This window comes from Typopeltis vanoorti, chromosome 12 (assembly GCF_054136105.1).
Source record: "Typopeltis vanoorti isolate ZY-2024b chromosome 12, IOZ_Tvanoo_1.0, whole genome shotgun sequence".
Classification (NCBI taxonomy): Eukaryota; Metazoa; Arthropoda; class Arachnida; order Uropygi; family Thelyphonidae; genus Typopeltis; species Typopeltis vanoorti.
In genome coordinates, this window is record NC_143560.1 from 63,084,637 (window position 1) to 63,109,247 (window position 24,611).

Sequence of the window (24,611 nt, forward strand, 5' to 3'; positions counted from 1 at the left end):
AGCGTTTGGAAAGGAAATATCCAACCTAGAGGAATGTTATGCAGCCATAAAGGAGAGAGAACAGTTGCTTGGAGACATCTGTCCTGCAGCCACAGTTGAATCTGTTAATATGATTAAGGAAGAGAGAGAGAGACAGCAATAGGGATCCAAGCGCTATGAAAGAATGTCCAGAAAGGAAGGAAAAGCAGAAAGCACAGAGAGGAAACGAAGGAAGTAGACCCGAGTCAGTTTGCCAGGTTACTACTTGTATTCCTAATTTTAACGAGGTTCACTCATTAATCAGGCAAGAAGTGGAGAGGTTTTACAGCAGCCAGTTATGGAACGCCTTGATGCAGTTCTTGGGCAGTTAACAACAGTCTCCACTAGGACTAGGAGGGTTCTTTCATTAAAGATGAGAAGACAACTGATCTGATTCACAAGGAAGTTAGGAAATTGCAAAGACCCTTACTTGATAAAATGGACTCTATAATTCAAAGATTAACAGAACTATCTGCCAACTGCAATATTAACTCTCCTTTGTCCTCGAATGGAGATAATACGAAGGGTGCCGAGAGCCCCCAAGGTGCTATAATTGTAATAGGATAGGGCATCTAGCCCAGAATTGCTTTGTTAGACTGGGAAAATCAAAGGGGAATTATCACACAGAAGCCAAGTCACATGTTTACCCCAAACAAGCAGGGAAAGGGGAGCAATGAAGTCAGGGACAAACCCCTGGAATTACGGTAGAAGGAAGGATCTGCAGGAGAAGGTTTAGGGCATTAATTGATACCGGTTCCCAAACTTCCATTATCTCGGAAAACTATTTCAGGGAGCTGGAGCCCTATGTTAAGGGAAGGATCAAACTTCTGAGAAGATCTATTAAGCTCCTGGGAATATCCCCTCTACTACTCACGCAACGAAGTCGGTAAGACTGAAGTGGGATTACCTGATTATGACATGTGCGTTTGGCATAATTTTATAGTCTTGCCAAGAAACCTCCTCCCACATTTAAGATTAATCCTAGGAGATGACTTCCTGACAAAATACAATTTCTCATGTGACTATTCTAGGAAGGAAGTCTGTTTCCAAGGAAGAAGATTTTAAAAGGAAAAGTTTTAGAAATCAACCTGTGACACAGATTAGCTTTCCCCATGAGAGTGAGTGCACAAGAAGTGAGTCGAGAGTCAAAGTTTGTTGAAATTGGAGGGGCTAAGTCTTGTTGAAAGGAAAATTTTATAAAAGGAATAACAACTAAAATATATAAGAAAAAACACCGGCTAACTTGCTATGTCTGAGAAAGATCCTTAAGCTGCTCACATCAGTGACAGGAATCGAACCCAGGACACACCTTTCCCAGGCATATTGTTGCAAAGTGCATAGCCACTAAACTAACCGTGCAGACATTATTATTATTATTATTTTTAATCTTAGGAGTCCCATAAATCCTATTGAGTTCTTCTTCTGGCCAAGTTATTTTATTTATGAGATTGTTTTCAATTCACTTCCTTGTAGGATCTAAGTCCTCTGTAAATATTTATTTTGATCTTCTTACATAAGTAACATCTTTGGTCATAATCCTTCAAACAGTTTACTGAGTGCAACAGTGCATGAGGTTCCAAGGGCCTCAGTTCTGCTTTATGCTCATTTTTCTGACTTAATGAAAGATAAAGAAAATCCATTGTGAATCTTAGAAATAATAACTATGTATATAATTGTAATATATATATATATATATATATATATAAATAATTAAATAAGAAATTTATTACAATCATAGGAATATATGCATCCAAAGAAGGAAAAAAATCTGAAGCAATATACAATAAACAATAGAAACAATACAAGAACAACAAAAAAAAAAAAAAAAAAGCAGGAGCAATTTAAGATAGAACTGTTACAGCAAGATAGTATCAGAGAACTTTATCAAAGAAGACTTACAAATCATACAAAGAAAATAAATGAAGATACAGATATAGAAAATTAATTGCAAAACATTAAACAAATAGTAAATCAAGCAGCATATGAAGCCATAGAAACAAAACAGGAAAGGACTCAGAACCTGGAACCCAGAAATAGAATCTTTAATAAGAAAGAAAAAAGAAATGTACCTTAAATGGTTAAACAACAGAACTATAGGAAATGAAATAGAATATAAAAGAATCAGAGCAATAACAAGAAGAGAAACCAGGAAAATCAGAAGACAAGACTGGGAAAAATTTGTATCAAGATTAAAGCATCACTTAAGTGAACTTCAAATAAAGAGCTATAAAATCATAAAAAAAAATGACTCAACAAAAAGGATAATCTACAATTAGAAGGCCCCTCCACAAAAAAATGGACCAGTCACTACACCCAGCTTCTGAACAATAATAATCAAATTGAAATAAAACAAGTAATAAGTCAAACAAATGAAGAACCGAATACAGTTAAATGATCTAAAGAAAATATTGCAAAAACTAAAAAATAGAAAAGCTACAGGTGAAGATGGAATAAATTCAGAAGTACACAAATACAACTCTAAACCATTTCAGTTACGATTAATTAAATTTTTAAACAGAATATGGGAAAAAGGAAATATCCCACAAGAATGGAAGACAGCAATAGTCATAAACATATTCAAAAAAGAAAATAGAAAGGATTGCGGAAACTACAGAGGAATATCCTTATTAAATACATGCTATAAAATATATCTAGATATAATTAAAAGTAAATTAATGCCATGGATCAAGGAAATTATTGGAGAAGAATAGTGCAACTTTAGGAAAGGAAGATCCTGCACAGATCCCACATTTATACTCAAACAAATTATAGAAAAAAGAATAGAATTTAACCTGCCAACATATATGGCCTTCCTAGATTATGAGAAAGCATATGATCAAATCAGCAGAACAGAAAAATAAACTTTCAAAATTAATCAATATGCTATATGAATTGAAAGCTCCACCTCAAACCACAAAATCAATAGCAAATATAATGGAAGAAAGCTATATTTAAATTAAAATTAATATTGAAACAACCAAAAAAATTAAAACCAATAGAGGGCTCATTCAAGGAAATGGATTATCACCAATACTCGTCAATATATATATGTGGAAAAAATTTCACGAGAATGGAGAAAAAACAAAATCATAGGAATTAAAATAGGAAATAAACAATCAACCAGCTGATGATCAAGTTATTTTTGCTGAAAATGAAGACCAATTACAGAAAACTCTGCACGTTTTGAACGAAACAATAGAACAATATGAAATGAAAATCTCAATAAATAAAACTAAATCATTAGAATTTCAAGGTAAAGAAATTAAAAGATGCAAACTAGTCATCCACAACAAAGTAATAGAACAAGTGAGCAAATTTAAATATCTAGGAAATTACATAAGTCCCAATGGAGAAACTGACATTGCATGTAAAAAGCAAAAAATTCCTAGCAGTCATTGGAACTTTGAATAGACACTTCAGTAAACAGATGTGTTGTGAATGGAGAACCTGTGGAACAAGTGAAACATTTCAGCTACTTAGGCACGATTTTTACTGAAGATGGTATATTAAATATAGAAATAGACAACAGAATCAGCAAAGCTGGTATGGTGGGAAGTCAATTGAATGAATTCATATGGAATAAGAATAAGAAATTAGTCGGAACACTAAATTAGCTGTAAACAAGAACGTGTTCATAGCAGTTTTAACTTATGGATCTGAGAGCTGGGTCAGAAGTAAAACACTTGACCAAAGACTAGAGACCGCAGATATGAGAGTCCTGAGAAAGATTATAGGTGTGAACAGATGGCATCAATGGCAACATCATATTAAAAACGAGGATATTAGGAAAGAACTTGACATTGTCAGCATCCAGGAATGCATTAGCAGAGCTAATCTCAGGTGGTATGGTCACTTAAACAGAATGGGCGAAGAAAGATCAGCAAAACAAGTGTTCTCTGCCAGGTTGGCAGCAAAACGACCCAGAGGAAGACCAAGATATAGGTGGATTGATACAGTACAAAGTGCCTTTGACGATAGAAATATAAGATCTGATAATGTTGGAGTCTTGACGAGTAACAGACTGATTTGGAGGAAAATTATAGATAGGAAGTTAGTAATGATGTAATTTTTTTCATGTAGTACTATCATATCCTGTATACCCCTTGAGGGTATATGGCAGGAATTTGATGATGATGTAAACAGATGTCTAGAACAACCCAAATAAACCTATATAAAATAATAGCCAAACCAATTCTGGGATATGGTAGTGAAACTTGGACTTGGGGAGATAGAGATCAAAGACAAGTGGAAGCTGCAGAAATGAAATTCCTAAGACCATTTGCAGGCTATAAAAGAATCGACAGGATAAGAAATAAGAACAGTTATCCATTATTAACATAAAAATTGGAAATATAAAATAAAGGGACACCGATCAAGAGGAAGACCCAGGAGGAGATGGGCAGATGACTTTCTAAACCCTTGAAAACGTTACAGGCAAACAATTGTCTAATACAGGAAGCCAAGAAGAAGAAGATAATTGTCTATGTTCTAACCATAAGTAATAATGCAACTATCATTTTAAACAGATGGATTGTAAGCAGAAGATGTATGCTATGTTAGAAGATCAAAATATAGAAGATTTGGATCCAACATGGGAAGTGCGCCTTAAGACAAATAATTTCATAAATAATATAACTTGCTCAGAAGAACTAAAGAAAAAAATTAAAGTTGGGAACTGTTATTATTATGAGTTATGGAAACCAAGATATAAACACAGGGTGTACCTCTTGCTATCCAGTTGTATTACTGATTTTGCTCTCACTTTTCAAATATTTATCCACACTTCTCAGTTCTTATTTTGGCAAAACAACATCTTGCATTAAAATAATAATAAATATAAAATAACCTTAGGATAAATGATCTCATAAACAATATGATAACTTGGCTGGAAGAACTGAAGAAAATATTAATGTCAAACACACACTCATGGATTTATGAGAGCCACATGTTATTTATAATCATCCCACTTAGACTGATATAAAGGAGTCACCAGAGTTGTTTCTGCAAAAACTGTTTATTAAGGATATGTTCTCTCAAAATAGCTATAATGCAAGATATCCCCCCCCCAAAGATAAGTTTACAGTGTCCCCCAGCAGTATCGCTTACAAATACTGCAAGCATTTGGGGGGGGGGGGGATTGCTGCCATATGCTGAAGCAGCAGCATAAGCAAGACCTGGTTGACAGATGTGATGTAGTTGCAGGGATAGAATGTAAGGGATTTTGCATTTTCTTAGAACAGAGAATGAATGGAGCAACAGGAGAAGTATTAATAATGATAGCTGAACCAACAAAAATAGAGGTTAGGAGGATTATAGATCTGAGAAAGATGGTTCATTTGGGGCAGTCTGGTATGAGTTTGAGACCAATAGGACAAAATATATTGTTCGCTGCTGCTTTAGACCTGGGGGTCAAGAAGAAGATATGAATTCCATGCATCAGCAGATTAGCACAATGAATGTGGCCAAGCAATTATCATTAGTGACTTCAGCTATGGGGATATAAATTGGAAGGAGGAAAATGCACATGGCAAACAGCACATGATGTTTGAGAATGTTGGATTTGGTAATAGCATTAGAACATCTGTCTGTAACTACAGTAGTAGCAACTCTACCACCAATCAGGGAAAGTGACCATGCAATCTTGCTCTGGGAGGTTGCCCAACATATGGAATTCTCAGTCAAGAAAGGGTTCATGTGGAACTATAAAGCTGTTGATTATGACAGACTAAGGTTGGCAGCTTGGAGCAGTGCCTTGGCATAAGAAGGTACAGGAAAGGAATGTCCATAGTGCATTGGAAATGGTCAGGGATTGTTTGAGAAAGGCATCATCTTATTGCATACCCAAGAGTCAGGAAGATAAACTTAGGTGGATTAGATGGATGAGTAGCAATATAAATCAGGAGCTGCAAAAAAAATAAAGCATTGTGGAAGGAATATAAACAGAAAAAAGTGATTGGCATACTAATGAGCAGTACAAAGTGCAAGCAAGAAGGGTGACTAGTATGATAAGAAAGGCCAAATCAGATTATGAGAGAAAATTAGCTAAGCATGCTCCAGTAAATCCTAATTTTTTTGTTATGTTATGTAGTAAGTAAGAGAAAGAATGATTATGAAAGGATAACCTTATTCAGTGCTGAAGATAGGAAAGTGACAGAAGCAGGAGAAATAGTTGAGTGATCACTTTGCAAGGGTGTATCATCCAGGTGGATGTTACTAATATGAGAATTGAGGCAAATGAACTGGAGGTACTCAACATATAGAAAAAATATCAATGTGAATACAGCAGTGAGACTGAATGTTATGTCGTCTTGTGCACTACAAGAACATGCAAGAAAATTGGCAGGGCCTCTGACAAAGTTGTTCAATCTAAGTCTCAGCTCTGGCAGTTTTGTAAAAGGTAAGTCCTGCCTTAGTAATTTATTTACATTTTATAATAAGGTGACAGCAGAATTGGATAAAGGAAATGGCTATACCATGATACTGGTAGCGGACTTTGCAAAGGCATTTGACAGAATATCGCATGGAAGGCTATTGCATAAATTGGAGCAAATGGAATGGATATGAGCTGGCTGGTGGCATGGATAGAGAGGTGGCTGGCAGATAAACATCAGAGGGTGGTGTATGGGAGGTGGGATCAAGACAAATGAGGGTGACTAGCAGAGTAGCCTCATGGCTCTGTACTAGTGCCATTATTCTTTAATTTGTACATTAATGATATAGCAGAAGATTTAAGGGAGGATATTCAGTTGTTTACCAATGATGCAAAATTGGGAGGGCAATAGTTGATAAAGGTGATGTAGATATCCTGCAGGATGATTTAAATATGGCAGTGTGGGCAAAGGACAATGGTTGTCAATTTAATGTTGCAAAATGAAAGTTAATGTATTTCAGGATGAAAAGAGTACATATATATATATTGATGATACTGGATTACAGGAAATTGATGATGCTAGGAATCCTCAGAGGAAATATCGCAAGAGTTGGGAAAATAGCCCAGAAGGTTACTTGGCTGTTGAAGAACATATTGATAGAGATAGTAAAGATAGAGATGTTATTATCCCTCTTTATAAGGCTATGATTCAGCCACATCTTGACTACTGTGTACAGATTTGGTCACCTGAGTTTCTTGGTGATCAGGAGATGGTGAAGAGAATTCAGAGATGGGCATCCAAGCTGGTTACAAGTCTGTGGAATGGTGTGTGGATTGTAGAGTATGGCTGACAGGCATAGCAGAACAGTGGGAACATGATAGAAACTTAATCAAGTTACCAAAGGAATTCTATAAGATTGATACTGGAGAAATTTTTCAATACATGAGTAGTAGGGTGAGAACAAGGGGGTGACCCCTGGAAATTGTGTAAGAGTATGAATGTAGTTAGAGTGTGTGTGTGGACTAGGTTCTTTACTTAGAGACTGGTGAATGAGTAGAATAAATTGCCATTAGTACCTGTGAGCATCTCAGTGGTGAACTAGTAGTTGACTCCATGGAAATACCTGAATAATAATAACAAATCTGCTAAACAAATATGATGGTGGGCTGAAAAGTTTGCGACCTGAACCATAGATGGCAACACCATCGGTTAATTTTTTTTTTTTCCAAAGTTGGTACATCTGCCATAAGCATCCATGTGAAATTGCAAGTCATTCTATCAAATAGTTTGTTTTATACAGCTGTCTGAAGCAAATAGATAAAATTGAGTATCGTGCTGTTATAAAATTCTTTGTAAAAGAAGATTTAATGCCAATAGAAATTCATTCAAAGTTTATAAAAATTTATGGGCACTCTTCTCCTTCATTTTTGACAATTAAGAAATGGGCTGCCGAGTTTAAACGTGGCCATACCAACCTTGAAGATGATCCACTTGAAGGACGTCCAAAAAGTGTAACAACACCAGAAATCATTGATCAAGTACACGATATGGTATTGGATGACTGGCAAGTCAAAGTGCATGAAATTGCTGAGACTATAGGCATTGCAAAAGAACATGTAGGATATATTTTGCATGAAGAATTGCAAATGAAAAAGCTTTGTGCAAAATGGGTGCCACGCTTGCTCACAGGTAGATCAAAAACGCACTCGCATGAAAATATCTGAAACAGTGCTTGGAGCATTTTAGCAAGAATAAAACTGATTTTGTGTGTCAATTTACTATGGATGAGACTTGGATTCACCATTACACACCATAATCCAACAGCAGTCAAAACAGTCAACAGAAGCAGGTTGTTTAGCACGAAAGAAGACAAAGTCGGTTCCATCAGCAGGAAAGGTCATGGAATCGGTGTTTTGGGATGCTAAAGGCATTTTGTTTATTAATAATCTTGAAAAGGATAAAACAATAACAAGGAATATTCCGATCTTTTAACCAGACTAGATGAAAAAATTCTTGAGAAAAGACCTGGTTTGCAGAAGAAAAAAATCATCTTCCATCAGGACAATGCACCTATACACAAAGATGTTTTGGTAATGGGAAAATTAAAGGATCTGCACTATGAATTGTTGGAGCATCCACCCTATTTCCCAGATCCCTCTGACTTCTATCTCTTCCCAAAACTAAAACTCTTCCTCGCTGATCAACGTTTTTCTTCGAATGAAGAGGTGATTACAGCTGTAGAGGGGTATTTTGCAGATCTTACTGAGAACCCACTACAGGCACGGGATAATGGTGTTGGAGCATCGCTAGAATAAATGTATTAGTCTTAAGGGAAATTATGTTGATAAATAAAAATAATTTAGAAATTATAAATTATAAATTTATAAATAAAAATAATTTATAAATTATAAATATATATATATATATTTGGATGTAGATTGTTATGTTCATTGTTAAGTAATACCTCCAGTGCTTATGAAATTTCTCTTAAGAAGAGAGAACAAAATCAAAAAAGAAAAACATTTCTTTGCTATATATACATGGAATGCTTCTTTCATATACCTTGCATATTTCATGAAGGTTCCTCAAGCTTCCATAAACATTACTATGTTTTCTCTGCTTATATGTCTTGTGTCTCAGGTAACTTAATATAAGATAACATTCTGATATGCTTCCTTAATTCTACTTTGTGTTCCTCTATCAAAATTTGAAGTACAATATCAGCAGACAAAACAGTTAATCACTGACAATATTAAGAATGTTTATGAATTATATTTATGTATTATATGCTATAGTTCCATTTGGAACTATGGTATATAATACATAGTAACAGAAATAGATTTAGTTGCATTTTATGATGTTTTGAAATAATTTTGAATGAAGGAACAAACGCGAGTAATTAATAAGAGTATAAAGTTTCTAAATACTTAACCTTTTCTATGTATCATTGATAATATCTTGTGATCCAGTTTTTGTTAATTTCAATTAATTACTTTCAGTTTTAGTTATTATTTATACAAAACTGATTCTTTCAAATTTTTACTTGAAAACAAACTTTCCAGATGTTTAATGATAAGTATGTTCTGTTTTTTCAGCCTGATATTCTTTGTTTTAAATATCTGGCTGATGCTCTAGATTTTAATAAAGTAGCCAGCTGAAGAGTGTAGCCATAGTATACTTAAATTTGCATTTTTTTTTTTATCTTAGTAGATGAAAGAAAAGATATTTTTAGGGAGATGGTTAATTAATTCTAGTGTCCTGATTTTTTTTCTTGTTGACTTTTTTCTTTTCGTGTTGAGCATAATTTTTTTTTCTTTTTTTTTAATCACACCAAGTATGATTTTGAAATAAAATGCATTGATTATATTATACATTTTATGCTTTTTTTTGTAATGTCTAAATACAGGTGCTGTCAAAATTACTCCTGCACATGATCATAATGACTATGAAGTTGGCAAAAGGCACAACTTACTTTTTGTTAATATTATTGATGATAATGGATATATTGCAGATAACTGTGGCCAGTTTTCTGTAAGTAGAGCCTTGTATATCTTTTGTATTTGTTGATATTATTACTGCTTAATAGTGCACTTAATTATATTAATATGTGAATAATAATTTATGCTTGCTCTATAGGTGTTAACTTATGAATAATCTATGAAATCCCAAAATAGATTACAGGATATTTCACTGTAGCCTTTTAGAGACAAAAGGAATATTTAAATATGCTGGATGGTTTGCTATAATTATTTTTTTCTTTAAAATAGTATTGATTAAAGTGTGTTTGAGCGAGGACATTTCATTTTGTTATATGGAGTGAACTATTAGAACAGTGTTTGATATGAGTTGACCAATTGCATTCTGTTTAGAATTTCTTATTCCTTCTATATTTAGAACTTCTATGACTTTTGCAAATTTAACCCAATTATTTGAAAAATGCAATCAAAAATATTGTTGTTATGTGCCATCCAGTCATTTTTGACTGTTGGTGATCCTGTTCACACGGCCTCTTGTTTTTTCTTTCAGTAATTGTAATTTCAAGTTGATAAGTTCTTTTGTGTTGTCCATTCAACTCATTTGTGGTCTTCCTCTTCTTCTTCTTCTCATTCCTTTAATCTTCCCCAACATAACTGCCTTTTCCAATGATTCATCATCTCCCATAATATGTCCAAAGTACATCAACTTGTCTTTAGCAGTCATTGCCTCCAAGGAGCATTCTGTCTTTTTATTCTCTAAAACTTATTATTGGTCTTTCTTGCAGTCCATGGGATTCTTAATAGTCTTCTCCACACTCATAATTCAAATTAATCAATTTGTCTTTCTTTTTAATAATCCAGCTTGCACATCCATACATCACTATTGGAAATACTTGAGAATTCTAACTTTTGTGGCCTTACTTACCTTTATCTTTCATAATTTTTGTCAGGTTTAACATTGCTTCCCCCCCCCCCCCATGACTATCCTTTTAATTTCATCTTCACCTTTACCCCAGTAAATCATAACTTCAACAATTTCTGTTTTGTCTCCCTCTATTATAAATTCCTTTAAATTGCCAGAAGCTATCACTTTTGTATTGCTGATGTTTAAATAAGTCTGGCTTTGTTACTTTCCATCTTAACCAGTAGAATCAACCACTCCAGATCTTCCTTAGTTTCTGCTATGAGAGTTGTATCACCTGCATATCTTAAATTATTTATTTTTCTGCCATCAGTCTTAATTCCAGCTGGATCTTTTGTCTAAATCAGTCATTCTCATAATATATTCACTATAAATATTAAAAGGTAGGGCAACAGTATACAACCCTGCCACACTTCTTTTTCCACTTGAACACTGTTTCTCCAAAGACTGTTTTTGCTGAAGCTTCTTGGTTATAATACAGCTCTCTTATCAATAGAATTAGATGTTCAGGTATTCCCATTGATCTCATTACAATCCACACAATCAGAAGCTTTCTTATAATCAATAAAACGGATGAATACTTCCTTCTGAAATTCTCTTGTTTTTTCCATAATCCAGCTCATGTTTGCTGTTTGGTCCCTAGTTCCTCTACATCTCCTAAAGCCTGCCTGTTCTTATGGCATTTCTCTATTCACATCTGGCTCCAACCTTTGTTGGATCACTTTTAGCATAACTTTACTTGCATGTGAAATTCAAGCGATGGTTCTATAATGCTTACAATCTTTTAGATTTGATTTTTTTGGAATTGGGATGAACACTGATGTTTTCCGATATCTAGGCCAGTATCTTTTCTTCCAAACTTGTTGACAAATTTCAGTCAATATATTCACTACTTCATTCCCAGCTGCTCTCCATAATTCCACTGACACACCATCAGCCCCAGGAGCTTTTCCTTTTGGCAGCTGTTCCATTGCTGATATCACTTCACTTTTCATATTGTCTTTCATGCATAAGTCCTCTACATACTCTTTCCACCATTTTAATATATTAAAAAATCAGATCAAATCTTAATATTAAATAACCCAACATTAAATTTCAGTAAATTGAAACTTTTTTTTTGCTTGAATTAGTTATTATACAGCTACAGATCTGCAGTCTGAATATTATTTATTTGATTTATACTACACCATAAATTCTGTTTGTTTGTTTTTCCCTCAGTGATATTCCCATTGTGGCTTTTTCTAATATCATCAATGGTCTTTCTTTTAGGGGACATTGGGTCTAGCAAAAACTATACAGCATTACTTAATTAAATAATTTAGTTTACTTTTTTTTCTCAGAGACACCACAACATTTTCCCATGCACAACCTAACAAACCTCCAAAATATTTAATAATTTTAATTTATGATTAATTTTTCTAGTTTTCATCATCGGATTTCTGACATGTACCCTCAGGAGGATATATAGGATATTATAATAGCATTACATGAAAAGCTACATCATTACCAATTTCCTATCAACAATTTTCCTCCAAATTAATCTCTTTTCTGTCAAAACTCCAGTATTATCAGATCTTATATTTTTGTCTTCTAAGGCATTTTTTACTGTATCAATCCACCTGGATCATGCTCTTCCTCTGGGTCTTTATCCTGCCAGCCTGGTAAACAACACTTGTTTTACAAATCTTTCCTCTTACATTTTGTTTAAATGACCGTACCTTGAGATTAACTCTGCTAACACATTCCTGAATGCTAATAATGTCAAATTCTTTCCTAATATCCTTGTTTTTAATATGATACTGCCATTAATGCCATCTGTTCACTCTCCTAAGATTTCTCAGAACTCTCACTCTCATATCTATGGTCTCCAGCCTTTGGTCAAGTGTTTTATTTCTAACCTGGCTCTTAGATCCATAAGTTAAAATTGCTTTGAACACCATCTTGTATACAGCTAATTTAGTGTTTTGACTAATTTCTCTCTTATTCCATATTATTCCATATAAATTTATTCAGTTGACTTCCTACCATACCAGCTTTGTTGATTCTGTTGTCTGTTTCCATATTTAATTTACCATCTTCACTAAAAATCATGCCTAAGTAGGTGAAATGTTTTATTTGTTCTGTAGTTACTCCATTCACAATGCAGTTGATATTTTCAATGCTTCTGCCTATTTTCATTGTCTTTGTCTTGTTATTGCTGACCTTCATACCAAGTCTATTATAAGTTATTCAATTTAGTCAGGGAATCTTGCAGACTTGTACTGGATATATTCAGAAATATAACATTGTCTGCATAAAGTATAGAACTAATTTTGATATCAGATTTAATACCACTTTCCTTCATAAGGCAATCCATTTAGATGATGAATAACAGAGGGGGGGTAATATACATCTTTTTCTCACACCTGATTTGACATCAAACTGTCTTCCTTTATCTGCTTCAGTTCTAACTGCTGCCTTACAACTCAAATAAAGATCAAGGATTTGCTTGTAATATAAGTATTTGTATTTGGATACTTAAAAGTATCCAAAATACTTAAGTCATATGGTGTCTAAGTTATATTAGACACCATATAAGTATTTTGAATAGCTTTCCTCTTGGAACTTGTCATATGCCTTTTCCAGATGTACAAGAATTAAATACAGATACTTATTATATTCTCACGATCTCTGTTTGGCTTGAATCTAGCATGTTCTTCACCTAACTTCACTTCCACAATCCTTCTTAACTGTTTCTGAAGTATATTTACATAAATCTTACCAGGAACACTGAGTAGGGAAATACCTCTATAATTCTTGCATTCAGTTTTATTTCTCTTTTTATAGATGGTACTGTAAGAGCTCTACAATAAGAATGGTTTATTCATTTTAATCCAAAATTTTTCTTACATTATGTTCATGTCTTCATATAAACATTTTTATATTTACATACTCTTTTTTACATTTCTTCATATAAACTCTTTTGCTTCCAGAAGTATGAAACTAAGTGTTTAATGAACTAATCCTTACAAAACTAGATTTACCATTTAGTGTCATATCTGATACATAAATAAACAAGCAAAAGTCGTTGTTTTTCATCAGCTTCTATTAGAGCAACTATCTCTTTCATTATTTGTGGTAAAGTTTTTTTACGGTCAGTTCTTTCTATAGCACATAGAAAACACAGGAATAGTTTGCAGTGGATAATTTGCTACAGAGAATTTTCTTTTTTTAAATAGTATTGTGCCTATAGGATTCTGGTTGGGAATTTTTGATATTTTGGTAAGTGGATTTGTTATTAGTTTGCTGTAGGTGAAAAGTCACTATGTAGCATTAGCACTTTTTACAAAATCAGCAAATGCACAGTTTCACATATATTAATTCATATTGAAAGAAATAGAAAAAAATGCTTATTATAGAAAGATTAAATAATATAGCATCAATATAATACCAGAGACAAAGAAACATGTAAAGAACTTGTCATCATCATCATCATCAAATTCCTACCATGTACCCTCAAGGGATGTACAGGATATGATAGTACTACATGAAAAATTTACACCATTATTAACTTCCTATCTACAATTTTCCTCCAAATCAGTTGTTACTTGTCAAGACTCCAACATTTTCAGATCTTATATTTCTATCATCTAAGGCACTTTTTACCATATCAATCCACCTATATCTTGGTCGTCCTCTGGGTCGTTTTCCTGCCAACCTGGCAGAGAACACTTGTTTTGCTAATCTTTCTTCGCCCATTCTGTTTAAGTGACCATACCACCTGAGATTAGCTCTGCTAACACATTCCTGGATGCTGATAATATCAAGTTCTTTCCTAATATCCTTCTTTTTAATATGATATTGCCACTGATGCCATCTGTTCATGCCCTTGATCTTTCTCAGGACTCATATCTGCAGTGTCCTTTGGTCAAGTGTCTTATTTCTAAACCAGCTCTCAGATCCTTAAGTTAAAATTGGTTTGAAGACTGTCTTATATACAGCTAATTTAGTGGTTTGACTAATTTCTTTTTTATTCCATATACATTTATTCAGTTGACTTCCTACCATATCAGCTTTATTGATTCTGTTACCTATTTCCATATTTAAATTGCCATTTTCACTAAAAATCATGTCTAAGTAGCTGAAATGTTTTGCTTGTTCATTCACAATGCAGTTGATATTTTCATTGCTTCTGCCTATTTTCATTGTCTTTGTCTTGTTATTGCTGACCTTCATACCAAATATATTACAACAGTTATTCAATTTAGTCAGGGAATCTTGCAGACATGTAGCAGATTTATTTAGAAGAATAACATTGTCTGCATAAAGCGAAGAGCTGACATTAACATCTCCAATTTTGATATCAGGTTTAATACCACTTTCCTTCAGAATGTGATCCATATAGATAATGAATAACAGAGGGGATAATGTACATCTTTGTCTGACACCAGATATTTCCTTCAATTCTAACTGCTGACTTACAACTCAAATAAAGACTAAGTATTGCTTGATATAATGTTGTATTGACACTATATAACTGTAACGTATTGAATAGCTTCTCTTTTGGCACCTTGTCATATGCCTTTTCCAGACCTACAAAACCTAAATACAGATTTTTGTTATATTCCCATAATTTCTCAATTATTTGCCGTAAAGTGAAGATCTGATCCTGACAGCCTCTATTTGGCCTGAGTCCAGCTTTTTCCTGAAGTATGTGGAAAATTAGAGCATCATGCCAGAGGGTATGGTGCAGGTCAATGTGGTCAGTTAACTGCAGTGTGATTAAACATACAGGTTGTGCAGATTATACAATTTGCCAAGGATATTTTTGTATCTCCCCTAAGCTACAAATTCCAAACCGAATTCTTCAGTTTACCATTCTTCCCGACCTTTTCTCGAGTTTACTTGCATAAATCTTACCAGAAACACTCAGTAGGGAAATATCTCTGTAATTCTCACATTGTTTTATTTCCCTTTTTATATATGGGTACAATGAGAGCTCTACTGCAATCATCAGGAATTCGTCCCTCTGTCCAGGCCTTCTGAACTATGCAGTGCAGCCACTGTAAGGCTTTTATATCTCCATACTTCAGCATTTCTGGTCTAATATCATCTATTCTGCTGCTTTTCCTCATTTCAAGCCTTTCATGGCTTTTTCTACTTCAAGTATGGATATACATTCCTGAATATGTTTTGCCTGCAAGTGTTTTTTGTTACAGTGCAATCACTGCTTGTTTCGTTTAGCAAGTTTTCAAAGTAATTATGCCATACTTCAAGGATATGTTTTTCTCTAGTTTCCATGTCACCATTATCATCCCATGACTTTTGTTTAGCTAGTTTTACATGGTGTTTAGCTTTCTTAGATTTGTCTCTGTATTCTCTAAGAGCACAAACTGACTTATTTTTCAGGAACTTTTGATATGCTTTCTTCTTTTCCTTCACTGCCTCTTTAACTTCCTGTGTCCATCATGGATTTCTGATTTTTCTATCCTTGCAGACAACCTCACCGCCAAAAAAATTCTTGTTTGGCTGAATCAATCAATGTTTTCTTCACGGCTTGCCACTGAATCTCCAAGGTTTGGTTCCTGTTCTCAGGAACCAAACCTTGGAGATTCATACTATAACCTTGTCATAGTATGAGTTTCCTACAGTGATAATTGGTTGTAGCTTTTCTATATAATGATACATTTCATTATATCGGAACACTGGAGTGCTATCGCCATTTGTGGCATAGGTATTGGGCATATTATTTTATGTGATTCACACCAACTAAAAGTTGTAAACCTATAGTACATTAGTATTGTGGGTAGGATAAGGATATTTTCTATTTTTATCAATTATTATGTATTTTTTATCTTTATTTTTTATATAGTTTAGAAACCCTGCTTCAGAGACCAAATATGGAACTTTTTCAAACCTCCCCTCCCCCCTTCAGGCTTCCAGTATGTAGGCCTTGTTCATATGTTTAAAAAAAATTATTACATACAAACATTAAATAGAATTGACCAAAATCAAAATAATATCAGGATTATGTTCTTTAAAGAAATACATTTAATTCTTTATATTCCGAATTTTATCAGTATATTTGCTTACTTGCAGCATTATGCAAGAAGAAAAGAAGCAACAATTTATGTATTACAAAAAGTTTTCATAAAAGTGTCTTGTTGCTGTTAAATTTCCACCCTTGTCAATTAAATTCATCATTATCATCATCATCAAATTCCTCGCATATAACCTCAAGGGATGTCAGGATCTTTTGATAGTACAACATGAAAAGTTACATTATTACTAACTTCCTATCAACAATTTTCCTCCAGATTAGCCCATATTATCAGATCTTATATTTCTATCTTCTAAGGCACTTTTTATCGTATCAATCCATCCACATCTTGTCTTCTTCTGGGTCTTTTTCCTTCTAGGATGGCAGGAAAAAGTCCCAGAGCTTGTTTAGCTGATCTTTCCTCTCCCATTCTGTTTAAGTGGCCATACCATCTGAGATTAGCTCTGGTAACGCATTCCTTAATGCTATCAATGTCAAGTTCTTTCCTAATATCCTTGTTTTTAATGTGATATTGCCATTGATGCCATCTGTTCATTCCCTGATCTTTGCCATGACTCTCATAGAGTCCAATTAAATTCATTTAAGTTAAATTTTGGATTACTTAAGTGTCAAAGCTAGATAACTGGAGACTATATCTATATAGACAGTAAGACGTGAGGTATGGTCAACCAGAACATTTTACCAAAAGTCAGTCCTCCTCTTTTGTAATGTACTGCATTGTTAATTATCTACCTGGATAATGAACAATGATGGGCTGGCACTTTGAGACATAGCTGACCAAATTATATTCTGTGTTATCTTAAACTACAAACAGAAATGATAGTACAGTATGATAAAATATCATTCCATCTGAGGCATGACACTCCATCATGTTATGTCTCAGCTGTTTTTATGAGGGAACCAGAGCAGCACACAGTGAAAAGTCAGCGACTGGACCAGACTCTGCCTCAAGATAGGCACCACAGCATTAGAGGTATCAATGAAGAGAAGTGAAACTAGCAGATGAATTAGAGAAATATCAATATAATCGGCCAAGATCAAGAAGACTGAAAAAGGAGCCACTATTAAATAGTAACTGGTACAATATTATATTTAGACAGCACTCTTAACAACACTTTTAATCATTAATTTACTGAAAATATAGGAGACAGTCATTTTAAGACTTGTCCACCATTTGTAAACTTCTGTTTTTTATCCAGCATGTAGACTGTGCTTAAAATAGGACTTTAGTTCTTTTGTCCACTGCAATTGTAATTGTTTCCAAAACTAATTTTTCATGCTTTTGAACTGTCGTAAAGTTGTTTGCACTTTGAAGAACTGGTCTGAAATCAACAGAATATCAGTAACTTAAATGTTATTTATTTCATTCTTATGATGTTTAATGCAAATAGTCCTATGACTTGTCCAATATCAGCATAAGCCCAACTTGTGCTGATCTATAGCTATGGACAGTGTAGAGAAAGCTTCTGATGAAATTGTGCAACTCAGGTCAGTAAGGACGATCTAAGTGAATCTTCCAGTGCAACAATGCAAGCTTATTGAGAAAAGGAATACCTTTTACAGTGTGTTGGTTGTTCTCAAAAATGACTCCCAACTATGAATGATATGCATACATTTTGAGATTTTCATCATTATTATTGTCTACAGAAACTAAAGATATGCTGACCACATGAGCATTGTTTCATAATGCAAAAGATAATTGATTGTTTTGGAGATCATAAGAGATACAGTACTTCCTGTGTATTATTCTCTGTACATTAGGCAAAACAGACTGATTTTGAATATGACAACAAACATAAACACTAACAAAAGCGTAGTCAATTGCTGAGCTCATCATTATCAAGGTCTCACTTAAATTTCAGTTTTAAATTGCTTTAAAAGTGAAACCAAGTCTCTGGAAAACAAAGTGAAAAGCAGTGCAAAAGCTAATGGGATGCTGTGTAACTATCTTGGGCAGTGCATTGTCTAACCTACAGCAAACGCATTCATCTGGTATAGTCTCTTCACTGAGCAGATAGCTACAGTATTCTGATGTCTTTTTTTTTTTTTTTTTACTGTAATTTACAGGACTAAATCTGGCTATAAGGGATTTAAAGGGAAGATCTTGTGGAGACAGTTACTTTTCTTATCGATTGAAAAGTATGAAGAATTCAATAAATCAAAACATGTCGCATTTTTAAACAATAGGGAACCATTGACTGTGTGAACAGTTAAAGGTTCATGCTTGCTGATGATGAAACCTCAAACCAAATAATAACAGTGATCTGTAATCTTTATAGATATAATTTCATAGCAGTCAAATTGGGAACTGAAGTATCAAATTGGAAACATATAAATCATGTCATCTGACAAAGCCTACCATTTATCACCACTACTCTTCAGTACATATGTCAACCATTGTCAGACATTGGAAACTTGATGGTTTAATGGAAATATTCCATTTTGAAGTGATAGTCATTTTGACACACTGTTATATGCAGATGGTGATATCCATGGCCAATAATGAAGATGAATTGCTATATTCTACATTTGCTACATTACTATATATATATATATATATATAGTAATATATAATATAATAATACTATTCTTGAGCAAGTAAAGTGTTAAACTATCTTGGTTATAGTTTGACTGACGTACAAAAAAGAAAATGTCATCAGTAATAAAATTCAATACAGCAAAGCACTCAAAGTAGTCAAGCTTTTCCAAAAGTACAGAGGCATTGCAGAATTAAAGTATGCAGGACCAATATTTACTTCTGGGGTGAAGCCTGTACACCATCAGACAACAAGTCGAATAACTTACGTTACACACACACACACACACAGTTACATTGCAATTCATACAGTAGGCCAGAGTATCACTCATTTGATCAATAATCATTACTGTACTTGCCTGACCATTGGTGGGGGTGAAAAAAAAAGCCCACATCAAAACTCCATCCTGTTTTACATGGCCAGAGATCAAATTCATATTAAGCTTTAATGATAGAGAATTAATGGTAGCCTGATCAGTATTTAAAATCAGTGCTAAGGTTTGTTATTCACAAGTTATGACTAAGATCCTGTTGTTATTATTATGATATGTTAGAGGAAAAGGTTATGTGGGTTGAATATGTGCGATCTGTATACTTGAGATTTTTAAATCATGTTATCATTGTTGAGATTAGGGTGGTTGATTAGAATTTCATTGACTTATTTAAATTTGTATTTATACCAGGTTTGTTGTGATATAAGGAACAGGTGCCTTTCCAGTCATTTTTATGTAGAGCATCTAGATCATGATAAGAAAGACCCGATTTACCATAGTTATTAAATTTAATGTGTCGTTTGTGTTCCTTTTTCCAGAGGAATCATGCATCCAGTTTTGCCTATATAAGGCAAGTTACAGGTGATTGAATCTGTTATACTGTAGGACAGGCCAGCAGAGGATCCTTTAATAAGTCAAAGCTGGCATTAAAGTTGTATTTGTATAGTGTTCTGTTTATTTTTTCTGATAACCCTTTAATGTATGGAATGGCAAACATGCAAGCTTATGAAGAATTTTGTTGATATTATTATTATTATTTTCGTAAACTTTATGGAGTCAGTTGGCAGGCCCACTCAACCAGCCACATGTCTATCATAATGAACTTTGAAGTTCTCCATGCATTTACAATGCATTCCACTAACTAACAACTCTCGACATATAAAATCTACTCCTCGCACTCTTCTTCACCACATATTTGTACAACTTCCAGGGATGGCCTCTTGTTCTTCCCCATCTTAACATCCACTCTGTTTCCAATTCTTTCTGTATTAATCTGATAGAATCCCTTAACTAACTTTTTTCCTTCTATCCAACCTCTAATCCACATTTCCTCAAAATGCTTTTGAAAACCAAAAGTGCTCATAAATTTATTCATTTGACTTCCTACCATACCAGCTTTATTGATTCTGATGCCTATTTCCATATTTAAATTACCATTTGCACTAAAAATCGCACCTAAGTTGCTGAAATGTTTTGCTTGTTCTAAAAGTTCTCCATTCACAATGCAGTTGATATTTTCAATGCTTCTGCCTTTTTTCATTATCTTTCTCTTGTTATTGCTGTCCTTCATACCAAATATATTACAACAGTTATTCAGTTTAGTCAGGGAATCTTGCAGACTTGTACTGGATTTGTTTAGAAGTATGACATCATCTGCATAAAGTAAAGAGCTGAGATTAACATCTCCAATTTTGATATCAAATTTAATACCACTTCCTTCATAATGATCCTAGTTAAGGAATTATTTAATTCCTTATCCTAGATAAGGAATAACAGAGGGGTAATGAATATCCTTGTCTCACACCAGATTTAACATTAAACCATTTTCCTGTACTTCCTTCGTTTCTAACTGCTGACTTACAACTCAAATAAAGACTAGTATCACTTGATATAATGCTCCATTGACACCATACAACTGTACCTTTTTGAATAGCTTTTCTCTTGGCACCTTGTCTTATGCCTTTTCCAGATCTACAAAAACTTAAATACAGATCTTTGTTTTATTCCTATGATTTCTCAACTATTTGTCCTAAAGTGAAAATCTGATACTGACAGTCTCTATTTGGCCTGAATCCAGCTTGTTCTTCACCAAGCTGCCCTTCCACAATCCTTCTCAACTGTTTCTCAGGTATACTTTCATAAATCTTACCAGGAACGCTCAGTAGGGAAATACCTCTGTAATTCTCACATTCAGTTTTATTTCCCTTTTTACGAGGGTTCTTTGAAAAGTTTGGTAAATTTCCAATAGATATCGGCACAATTCATTCATTCATACCAGTGTTGGCAGATAGGATCTTTTTCAAGACCCCTAGCAAAATTTTAGTCACGTGTGACACATAGTTCTCGTTTGGCAAACATTTAAAATGACCATGTTCACATTTTTCATAAAAATGGAGAAAAACGAGTTTTGTGCAATGATAAAACACTTTTATTTGAAGAAGTGGATGGCTGTGCAGATGAAAGCTGAATTAGATGCAGTTCATGGGGACTCTGCACCAGCATTAAAGACTATTTATTTTTGGATAAATGAGTTTAAACGTGGTCATAAGTTCATCAAAGATGAATCACGCTCCAGATGCCCGACTGAGGTCACTACGAAGGAAATGATTGACAAAATCCATTGTATCGTTATGGAATGCCTCTGAGTGAAAATGCATGAGATTGCTGAGATTGTAGGCATCTCAACTGAATGGATATATAATATCCTGCACGAAAAATTGCACATGAAAAAACTGTGTTCGTGATGGTGCCACGATTGTTGACTGTCAATCAAAAATGCATTCAAAAAGACATTTTGATGCAGTGTTCTGGTGATGTTTAATAGCAATTCACAGGATTTTTTGTGTTGATTCGTGACTGAAGGTGATTGCCGCTGTTTTTTGGAATTCCCAAGGAATTATCATGATAGACTATTTGGAAAAGGTTAAGACAGTAACAGGAGTTCATTATGCATCATTGTTACACCATTTAAAAGAACAACTGAAGGAAACACGGCCAAGACTGGTGTACAAAAAAGTGCTCTTTCATCAAGACAATGCACCATCCCACACATCAGCTGTCACAAATGAGGTTTGAATTGATTCCTCATCCACCATATTTGCCATGCTTGGCCTGTGTGACTTCTTGTTCCCAAACTTAAAAATTTGGCTCGGTGGGAAAAAATTTTCTTCGAACGAGGATGTCATCAAGGCTATCAATGACTATTTTACACAATTTGACAAATCTTGCTTTTTAGATGGGATGAAGAAATTGGAAACTCGCTGGACAAAACCTTGATGGAGACTATGTTGAGAAATAAAGATTTCTTCCAAAAAAAATGTGTAACTTATTTTTTTTACCAATCTAACAGCCTTTGTATATATGAATGCTATGAGGGCTCTACTTCCAATAATCTGGAATTCGTCCCTCTGGCTAGGTCTTCTGAACTATGCAGTTCAGCCACTGTAAGACTCTTATACCACCATACTTCATCATTTCTGATCGAATATCATCTACTCCTGCTGCCTTTCAATTCAGGCTTTTGATGGCTTTTTCTACTTCAAGTGTGGATATACATTCCTGATTGCATGCCTGTTGAATGTTTTTTTTTTATTACTGTTGTGCTGTTACTGATTGTTTCATTTAGCAATTTGCAAATTACTCCATACATGAAGATAATATCTTTTTCACCAGTTATCATGTCACCTTTATCATCTTTAATTCCTTTTACAATTTAAAAATTTTTTAAATTTACCTTTCATGTTTTAAGTTTGCTTTTCTTAATTTTTTATGCTATTTATCATGTATGTGTATGTTTCAAGCTTTTTCTTTAACATTACATTCAAACATTTCTTGCTTCTTCTTGGAAGCTTTGGAGGCTGTTTTGATTGACAGTCCTCTGTGTTGCAGCCTGCCATAACATTGGAGATTGTCTATATCATTAAACATTCTAAGAACTAATGATTTGAATATTTCATTGAATGAAAAGAGTTTAGTTAGAATATTTTTTTTTTATGTGGATTACTCTTCTTTTTATCCCTTTTAAACACTAATCATAGTTCTCACTGAGCCCTGCTCTTGCAATGATACATGCACATCATTGTTGTAACTTTTATTTTTATATTATTATTCTGTTCTACTTGTTGATAACATTTTTAGCATGGCAAGAAAAAAAAAATATTGCATAATCTATTCTAGTGAGAGGAGACCTCCACATAGCCTTTAAAGGAATGCGGAGAACCGACCAGGGCTTCTGACCTAATGTCCAATCCTCACCTTCTCGTGGTGCACCCTGTTGGGTATCTACTTGGATACTGAACGAATGAGGATGGGCTGGAAATTTGGGATTTAGCCGACCAAATTGTATTCTTGTTGGTTAAACCAAAATAAAAAATGATGGTACAACATGACAAAATTTCATCTCGGCTGGAGCGTCGCCCGGTTAAACAAGGCTCCCGTTGTTTTCGTCTTGGAACCAGGGCAAACAGCGAAAAGTCAGCTACTGGAACACATCTGACAACAAACCCCGACTCAAAATCACCAGAGTTAAAGATCGGTACTATCAACATAAGAAGCCTGAATGGCAAAGAAATGGAGCTAGCTGAGGAATTAGATAAGTACCAGATCGACATAATAGGGGTGACTGAAACAAAAAAGCCAAAATCTGGTGAGATCTTTCTGAGCAATAAATACCAAATGTTATATTCAGGCAATGACAATCAAGGAAAAGAAGGAGTAGCCATAGTATTCAACACAAAATACGAGGCTAATCTTCTTGAATGGCAGTCAGTCTCAAGTAGAGAGATGTGGGCAAATATGAGAATGGGGAACTGGACAATGAGACTTATTTGTGCCTATGGTCCCACAGAAGGTTCTACTAAGGTAGAAGTGGAGGAATTTTTTGAGGCTTTAGAAAAAGCAACTGACACAATGAAAAAGAAAAAGTTGGTCCTTGTTGGGGATCTAAATAGCAGAGTAGGAAAGGATTGTGAGTCATACAAAATTATTTTGGCGAAATTTGGAGAAAAGAGCAAAGCTTTTAAAGCTAATAATAATGGCAAATATCTGTTGGATTTCTGCTCAGGACATGGACTGGTTATAACTAACACCATGTTCCAACATAAAAATGTGCATAAATTCACATGGAGAGAAGAGGCAAGGAATAAGAAAAGTCTCATTGACTATGTTATTGTTGATAGTGATGTTTTCTACCTGGTGCAGGACACCAGAGTGTACAGAGGATTTGAAATTGGAATTGATCACTATTTAGTCTTGAA

At 34.2% G+C, this 24,611-nt stretch overlaps 1 protein-coding gene across 1 annotated transcript in view; it reads left to right on the top strand.

Moving 5' to 3' along the window:
- The window catches only part of ValRS (Valyl-tRNA synthetase), a 464,082-nt gene that overhangs the window by 205,717 nt on the left and 233,754 nt on the right, over positions 1–24,611 (top strand). The window contains exon 10 of the mRNA XM_090401956.1: positions 9,796–9,920. Coding sequence (XP_090258082.1) covers positions 9,796–9,920 — 125 coding nt within the window. The remainder of the gene's footprint in view (positions 1–9,795; positions 9,921–24,611) is intronic.